We start from the raw sequence: 9,352 nt of genomic DNA on the forward strand, positions 1-9,352 counted from the left end.
ATCAAGTTAAAATGACATACTGATAAAGTGCACAATGAAGCAAGTTTACAACCATTATTTCAGATGGCGAACCAATTTGTGAAGTAAACAACCACGAGACTGTTGTGCTGTCAACCAATGGGATCACAAATGGAGAGGAAACAAAGGGACAAAATGGAATAGGTTTGGCAATTCAATTTAAACAATATTATACAGTGTAGGGTTGTTTAGCAAGATCTAAATACATTAAATATCTGGTCTGATTGGAGCTTAATCAATGCTGTTTTCCTCTGGTCTTCCTCAGGGCGATCTTTGAGTCCATCTGACACAGAACTCAGCTCACCAGAGTTGACTGGGTGCTACGATCTCCATGGCACTGCAGAGGAGGACGACGTCATTGAGGAAGAGGACCAGATAATCTCAGAAAATGGAAAAGAGGTAGTGTATCTACAAATGCATTGTACTTGTAGATTGTTTGTCCAAAACAGAAAATGTATTAAATTTTTTTAGAAAAATATATAGCTAAAAATGGATTGACTTTCAAAAGGTAAAATCCTTTGAGAAAAATAAAACTCTGCCTCTCAATACTCTTTGACTGCTCTAACCTGAATGTGGCACTCAGCCCAAGCTCAGTTCCCAATTAAGATTTAGATATTTAAAAGTGACAAATATATTTAAATTTTTGAAGAGGTTCATTTATGTTTCTTAATTACTTAATACTGTAGTTTTCAGCTGTATATTGTGTTTGGGACTACTTCTACTTAATAGTTGGTATTTACAGCATCAGCATTTGTGGGATATAAAATAAACTTGTTCGTTAAAATAGACATGGTGTAAACAGGATTACAGCCATTTTTTGATTCCATTTTCGTCCACCCTTCAGATTCTAGCCGAGCGACAAATGTGTGTCCGAGCGTTGTATGACTACCAAGCAGGTAAGATGCCATTTAAAGGATAATCGCCACACATGTGCAAATAAAGTGCCTCCACTTATAGTAATTATACTGTGATTAGTGGGTCTTCAACATGTTATCTTGCGGTTCCCACAGAGGACGAATCTGAGATCTCCTTTGAACCCGGTGACATCATAAAAGAAGTGGAGACGGTGGACAAAGCTTGGTGGAGGGGGTGGAGCAAAGATGGACGCCAAGGCTTATTTCCTGCCAATTATGTAGAGACCATATAGGCAGGCAGAGAATCAGACACACACACTGACACTCACACACACATACTCACACTCAGGGAAACCATCTCCCCTTACATTTGTTCACGTTTTTACCTTAATCCTCCCACTGAAACTTTGTACTCTCTGTTTTGTTGGAAGGATAAAGAACAATGTGACTCTCTGTTTTGTAGAAAGCATAAAGGAACCCGTGACTCTATTTTGATGTTTTCTGAGCAAAACAAAATATACTTACAAGTATGCAGAAATTACCCAGCCTTATTTTCTTGGATGAAATAGCGGAGACCTTTTTCCTGGACCAAAATAACTTATTTCTGTTTGAGATACAGAAGGAATGTTGGTGGGGGGGATGAGATCACGATGACAAAGGATCAGAAACGTGCTTTTCTTGTGACAAACACAAAGAGTTTTCATAGTGTATCGTTGTTTTTTTGATCCACACGTATAACAAGCATTCCATTCTGCTCACATTTTGCCTTGTGTGTTACATTGCTAAAAAAATAATTGTACTGCTCTTGACTGGTATATATAATCAAGATACATGTATCAGACATCATCTTATAATCATCTTCCTGTGTTTCCCGAGTTATTTTGTAGCACTGTTTTGTTACTGTCTCTCAGAATATTTTAATTACCAGAACAGCAGCATGACAAACGTCACTGTTGACACCAGTGTTTAGTTCATATGGTGATGTCCTTCAACAAATTGTGTTATCGCGTCTCAATTTTTTTCTAGATTCAAAAAATTAAAGCAGTCAGACGACACGCGGATGATGAGAGATTTTTGATTCCATTTTAATCTCCTGTAATATCCTATTAATCTACACTGTATATAAGAATGTATAAAAAGCATCAAAGATCTTCTCTTTTCTATACTTGCCTTGTACGTTGTATGCTTGTTTGATGGTGTGTATGTACTTTGTATTTACTCCAAACTTACAAATATATATAGCATCAACAAACTCGGTTTTAAAATGTGTGCCTCTTGTTTGATTCTACATATTTACATTTGTTAACAAACAAACAGAAAACTTCATTTGTGTCATTTGTTTCCGAGTGTCCACGTTCTTTTCAAATTATTATAGTATCTCTAATAAGATGTCATATTAATGGGCGTAGACCTGTGCAAATTTTAAATCTCAACGGAGTATTTCTTTAAAAAAAAGTATATTCCTTTAAACCTTTAGCAGGAATTTTTCAACATTGCACATAAACCCTACATACGAAAGGTACATTAGATGTTAATTACTTTAAAAAGCAATTTGAAAAAAAAAAAATACTATCTCAATAGCAGAAAAAAAGGTTATTCTTAATTATAATTGTATCAGCCATCATGAGCAGGTGTTAGCTGGTCTCAGTTAACGGATAGCACACAGTGTGTCCAAAACAAGAAAACCTGTTTGACGATAGCATGATAGCATTTTCAGAAAAAGTACAGTGCATAAGTACATTTTGATATAAAGTTATTAACAAGGAAACTTAATTTCAATGTGTATTTTGTTCTTATTGTACTCAACTTATGTGTTGATTCTTGAATACATTTGGTAGAAGAAGAAAATGTTGTGTATTGTAGCGCTGTGTTTGCACCTATAGGTGGAGACATCGCCTTTTCCAATACCTCCGTGGCAACATTATTTAGAACAAGCTTGCTGAAATGAACAGATTCCTCAGGACAAAAGGCGAAATATTTTGACAGGCAGAGAGGAGGCTCATTGTTACAAACATTTAAGAAGCGGGATATCCAGACATTTCTAAAGCTAAAAATGGCTAATGCTGCTACACCTCAAACAGGATTTTCCCCTTGGTTAATAATGATTGATTGAATATGACATTAATATTTCTCAACCATACACCTTTAATATTTATGTCAGGGCTGGGTTACGCTCTTGTAGTGCCAGTTCAATAACAGTATTTGGCAGATGTGCCTCTGTTCTGAAATAGAGAGGTAATGTTTGACATGGGTCTCATCCTGCTTGAACTGATGCCTCTTGACAGACTGACTAAATCTATCCAGGAGACTATTCTGTCGAGGTTATCCCACAAGGCAAATCATCAGTGATATGTGTGAAAAGGTGATGAGCCTCTTATGAAATACTAATTGGGTTGCAAGGTGAGTACCGTGAAAAGCTCAAATGAGCAAGATTGAGAGATAAAACCTAATTTAAATTTTAAGGAGGCAAGAAAAAACATTAATCATACAGAACATATACATTTAAATTGGTGTGCATGAGATAGATAAGCAGCCATAGAGTAAGGGATAAACTGGTAGAGAGAGGACATCTGTGCACAGAGAATGTGAGGTCAAATTGATCTCGACAGTTGTGTCCCCTCTTCTCTCTTCGCCATATCCCCGTTCCCATGGTCATCCCCACAATTCAAGAGATCCCTTGTCTCTTCAGATTAAACAGAGTGATAGGGAGACACCAGCTAATGTGCCAGTCAACTTTCCCCTTCGTCTTTAGGCTGATCATTCCTTCTGTGACCCTCATCAGTAACAAAAACCTTTTGACTTGGGTGCTAAACTAACAGAACACCCCCCCCACCCCCCTCCTGACTTTCCCGTTATCTCTTATTTAACTGACAGAGCCTATCTGACCAGTGGAGGACTGACAAGTGTGGGACGGCCGAGGTGAAGTGGTGGTAGGGAAGTGCCACTCATTGTGGTGTTATCAGCACAAAGGCCAACGACAGACACCTAATCTGACCTGGCTGCTGATGGCTGGTGGCTTATTGACCGGGTTTCTGCTCTGAAGCAGATTCTGGCATACCTTGGAGGGAGGATAAGCTCAGAAACACACACAAACACATCCATATAGGCAAGGATACACACATGAAGCACACGTACATGGACAAACAACAGCAAACACAAAAGCCTCCGTTTCTGAGGTAACCTCAATTTCCTTCCCACTCCTGAAACCCTGCCTGTCATCTTCTAACTAATAGTTTTCTTCAACTTTTTGTGATTAATTATGTGCTTGGGAGAGTGTCAGTTTACAAGAGACAAAAATCTTACCACAGCAGTCTGATAACTCTGTGTTCAGCCTTCCTTCTTTAATATACTGTAGCTGTGAGGGAAAGTGTGCAAGGGTGAGGAAATGTGACTGTCTTTCTGACTCATTATTTTGGTGAAGGAAACATGAAGGTCATCTGTCTGTCCTAAAGGGCTTCAGGTTACCATTCCAATATTTGTGCCATACGACTGCTCAGTTGGATCTTCTTCACTCCTAAGTGCTATGGAAGTTAAAGTACCCACAGCTGTCTTGTTTTCACAAAGATTTGGCAGAACTCCGGCATGCAGTGTTTATTTTTAAAAAAACTTAAGAAGCTCCTGTTTCTTCTCTTGCCGAAATAAAGATCAGTATTTGTAAGCACCTGTACGTAAGAGCATTCACTGAGAAAATGGCTCTCATTTTCATCTTGGTTCTTTGTTCTGCAGGGGCAACAGCTACTACAGACAACATCTCATCCATCGAATCAAACATTACCTGCAGGCAATAGAAACTCCATTGCAACCCTTGGTGCGGTATCAAAATGTGAATCCACAACTGAATCTGTTTGCTTTTGAGGCGATCTCAAGGCTACAACTGTTATCTGGGATAGAATAAGAAGAAGAATATCTCTAAACTATTATGCTTCCTCAACATAAATCAGCTTTAGCTGGGTGATAATTCCATCTAGTGTAAGTCTTGATTAAACCTTTGCTTTTAGACATGTCTCTTGTTCTTGACATTGTCATTTTCTGTTTTCCCTTTAAAGATAATCTTCAAAACCGCTGAAGTAGATAACGCCTCGGAAGCTCCTGATGGCTCCAGCCAAGATTTTACTGTCAGCATAGAAATCGGCCCATTAACTTCTGAAGCCCTCTTTGGCAAAGCTCCCTTTCCCCTCCATTGCCATCAAAAAGCTATTTCCCTCGGCCAGTCCCACACAACCCTAACAATGAACAGAGGATTAGAACATCTCCCTGTCTTGAAGCAAAAAAAATGGATCTTAAAGAAATCTCTTTTCACCAATCATTGGTGGAGACTAGTTGGCAGCATTTCCTCAGAGGGATTTTTCTGACAGGATTCCCAAGAGGCGCCTTTTGCTTTTACGATACAATTCTTGAGCTTACAATCAGCCAACATGTGGCATTGTGATCCAATCACAGATATTTTTTTTCCCCCTCAGTTGGTAAATGGTTAAGTCTCTCAGTCTATTGTGAAGGATTCTTCAAAGTGGTTGGGATCCACAAGGGAACATTGGTAGTTGTTAATTAATGCAGCAGACTCCGTACAAATGCTTTATTTTCCTGATTCTAAAGATGAAAAAAATAAACCATGCTTTGAGTCTATAGCAACAGGCGCGTCCAAATTGGTTACCTCATCTCCAAGCTGTTATCCTGGACAATAAAATGCTGTTGTTTCTCTAAAAAAAACATAAGTGATTTTTATAAACCCGGCTGTGGTTCCAGAAGAAATATCACCCTTTCTGGTTGAGGTTTATTGGATTTTTGTTCATACCGATCATTTATGTTTCCATTCAGTAAATTGACGTAAGATGTATTTTGCTTAAATTACATTTTCTGGTCTTTATGACTATTATTGAATTTGAAAGAAATGGGAAACATGACAGCAGCTGTGGTAACCGCTGAAAGGCATCTAGGCAAAATTGTCCAAGATGAATGATGGATAATAGGGTTTAATCTTAAGATTTTCTAAATTGCTTTCAATCCAGTAAATTACTTTAAATGTTTTTGGATTGCTTGTAATCGTACACATTTTCATATATTTTGTTAGTATAAAAGCAATTTTAAAACAATTTCTGAAGGAAAGTGAAATATTGTCAAGTAAATTATGATCTTAAACTGAAGACTACATCCTTTCAGAAGTAACCAGTCAGCATGTGAAGGAGGGTTAAGTCCTGGTGCTCAATTATGATGTGAGCTGTCCTTTAAGACTAGAAGGGGTGACTCACACACACACACACACACACACACACACACACACACACACACACACACACACACACACACACACACACTTGGTCCCAACACACACTGGCACCAAAATCACTGCCAGATGCTGTGACTTTCTTAAAGACAATTCATTTCACAAGTATCTCTGAAGGAGCAATGCCAATGGTGGCATTTGAGGGAGACAAAGTGCATACGTGTGTGTGTGTGTGTGTGTGTGTGTGTGTGTGTGTGTGTGTGTGTGTGTGTGTGTGTGTGTGTGTGTGTGTGTGTGTGTGTGTGTGTGTGTGTGTGTGTGTGTGTGTGTGTGTGTGTGTGTGTGTGTGTGATTGTGAGTGAGTGATGGGGATATGCCGGTGGCGGTGCATGAAAAGGACACATATGATATCAGATAGAGTTGATACTAATTCACAGCCTGGCCTGAGGACATTAGGCAGGATAAAGTGAGACATCTTTTCTCACACCACTTAGGCTAAGCCCATGGGGACAGGTTGTTTATTTCTTGGCTGAACTACATGATTTCAGGCTACGATTGTGGCTAAAGACACAGACAAAATATGTAAACTAGTAGTTACAATAAACAACACAGGGAAAATAACTTTGAAGTTTGAAGGTAACGGACAAAATTGTTTTCAACCCAATCAATTAGTTTGTTTTTTAACCCTGCAATAGGACATGTACAATCATTTGTGCTTACACTGCTGTTAGGATGATTGTGATGTTAACCGTGCAGATTTATAGTGGATGAGACATCCAGCCTTTGGCAGGCCAGGCACGGTGCCCGCCCCAGGGGAGGTGGATGATGGAGAGCAAACAGCTAATAATTAATACCATGATTACACAGGCTGCAACAACACAGGGAGACAAACCTTCACACACCCAGGCAGGGACCTGACCAAGACTGATAGCACAGGAGCACGTAAGTACACACACACAGATGCACAAATATACAGACACTGGAATGCACGCAATGTACCTGTCTCTCTCACACACACACACACACACACACACACACACACACACACACACACACACACACACACACACACACACACACACACACACACACACACACACACACACACACACACACACAGTAACAGCAACCAGGGGCAGCACTGACACAATAAATACCACAGCATCTGACAGTTGTGTTCACACTAAGATCAATTAGAAAATGTGAAAGACACGTTGAGCATTAGAGGGGAAAAAAACAACAGTAATTTTATTGTTTAGTTTAGTTTTTACCACGAGTGTCCAGCATGGAAATTAACACCTATTTTCTATTGTTTTTTTTTTTTTAGATGTACTGGTGTTTGGTGTTTTACTATTATCAGGGCACCAGTGTCTCTCTGTCAGTATGGCTGCTGTGAGACATTTAAGGTAAATAAATCCCCCTTTGCTTACCAACCTTTAAACCCTACCTGCCATGTGTAGAGCCAATACTATAATTCAAAGGCTCAAAGCCCATAAAAATGTGTTTAGGCTGAAACAATACCTCCCCGACCCTCCTGTATATGTGTCGTGTGTGTATATATGTGTCGTGTGTGTGTATGTGTGTGTGTGTGTGTGTGTGTGTGTGGATAATACCTCCCAACCTATACAGCCATTACCTAAGCCACACAGTAGGATAACAACATAAAAACGTCACGGTCACCCTCATTAGCAGCCAGCCCGAAGTTCTTTTGATTTGTACGTGCATGCCGAGGTCTGCGATGGCTTCCATATGGGCACCCTTCATTTTTTTATTTAAACAGCATCACGTTACTCTGAGATGAGGTGATCCCAATTTCTCCAAACCTCAAGTATTTTTCTAAATGTGCTCGACATGTCCAGGATTTCCTACCATTTGAGGGGAAGCAGGGGTGGTGTGTGTTTTCACTACAATGCGGCTTGCCGAACTCCCTCCTAATGGTGCGTGTGTGTCAAATCCAGAGTGGGAGAGAAAGACAGGTTGTGCACAATAATATGTATGAGTGCATGAGAGAGTGTGTGAGTAAAGAAATGCCAACCATGGAGGAGCCACGCAAGGCCCAGGACTCACAGCCCTTGGCCACCACTACCTCTCCCTCCGTGCCACATTGACTCTGTTTCCATTACCACAGTGGAAGGAACAATAAAGGGCTGATGTGTGGATGTGTGGTCTACACAGCAGAGGCCTGGTCAGTCAAGGATGGATTTGTCTAAGCTATTGAGACCTGTGTGTGTGTGTGTGTGTGTGTGTGTGTGTGTGTGTGTGTGTGTGTGTGTGTGTGTGTGTGTGTGTGTGTGTGTGTGTGTGTGTGTGTGTGTGTGTGTGTGTGTGTGTGTGTGTGTGTGTGTGTGTGTGTGTGTGCGTGCGTGTGCGTGTGTGCCTGTTATATAGATGTGTTACATTTGTCTGCAAAGACTTGAACCCCAAAGTGCCCCCCATAGTTAGTTTCTCTCCCACACAATTCCCCCTGCCTGAAACTCTTCCATTGGACTCCATTTCCCCAGCCGTAACATAGTGACATCACTATGTAACACTCACGCTTCTATGAGTGGGGGGCGGGAGCCAGCCAGCTAACCAATCAGAGCGGACTGGGCTGTATGATAAAGACCTATTTGAACATTAAAGCATGTAAACGTGTCACAGTAAAGACACAAAATACAATAACGAACCTCAAAATTATACATTATATTAAAACTGACTCTAAAAATGAATTTAGATTAGAATTTTAACTTGGTGTGATAACAAACAAAAATTATCTTATGGTACAATGAAGAGTTTCTCATCCCTTTGTTTCTTTGTTTGAGGAGATGATGACACATTTGATCCTGTCTCACAGTGTCACATGTCAACCTCTTCATGCCCTGTCATCCTGACAGCTCACAGCCTTCGAGGCAAAGGATCATGGGTGCTGTGTCAGACACAGCGGGGAGGTCGGAGGAAGGCAAGCTAAATGTACGTTGTGTGTTTCCGTGTGTGAGCGTATGCCTATGTGTCTTTGTGCAACTATGTGTGTGTGTATGTGTGTCAGTCTGAAGGGATGGATGCATGCCAAAGGCAAGAGCAACACCATGTCAGAGTGCTAGCAGACGATGCCCATTTCAGATACACTAATTCAAACAGTCAGCTCAGCCATGAAACCATTTCCTCCCATGATTCCTCCGCTCCCTTCCTCTCTGCTCCATGTGCACCAGCAGGGTATTGCAAGGTAAAGCATCTAGCGTATGTTATCTTAACCTTTTCCACAAAAAAAAATAAAAAGGCT

At 40.4% G+C, this 9,352-nt stretch overlaps 1 protein-coding gene across 2 annotated transcripts in view; it reads left to right on the plus strand.

Moving 5' to 3' along the window:
* si:dkey-40c11.2 (drebrin-like protein A) overlaps window positions 1–2,124 on the plus strand; it is a 28,163-nt gene extending 26,039 nt beyond the window's left edge. For both annotated transcript variants that reach the window (XM_063898085.1, XM_063898087.1), the window contains exons 13-16: window positions 64–162; window positions 284–417; window positions 863–914; window positions 1,029–2,124. In XM_063898085.1, the coding sequence (XP_063754155.1) occupies window positions 64–162; window positions 284–417; window positions 863–914; window positions 1,029–1,165 (422 nt within the window). In that variant the 3' untranslated portion in view covers window positions 1,166–2,124. The remainder of the gene's footprint in view (window positions 1–63; window positions 163–283; window positions 418–862; window positions 915–1,028) is intronic.
* The last annotated feature ends 7,228 nt before the right edge of the window (window positions 2,125–9,352 follow it).

The sequence above is a fragment of the Eleginops maclovinus genome, chromosome 12 (assembly GCF_036324505.1).
Source record: "Eleginops maclovinus isolate JMC-PN-2008 ecotype Puerto Natales chromosome 12, JC_Emac_rtc_rv5, whole genome shotgun sequence".
NCBI lineage: Eukaryota > Metazoa > Chordata > Actinopteri > Perciformes > Eleginopidae > Eleginops > Eleginops maclovinus.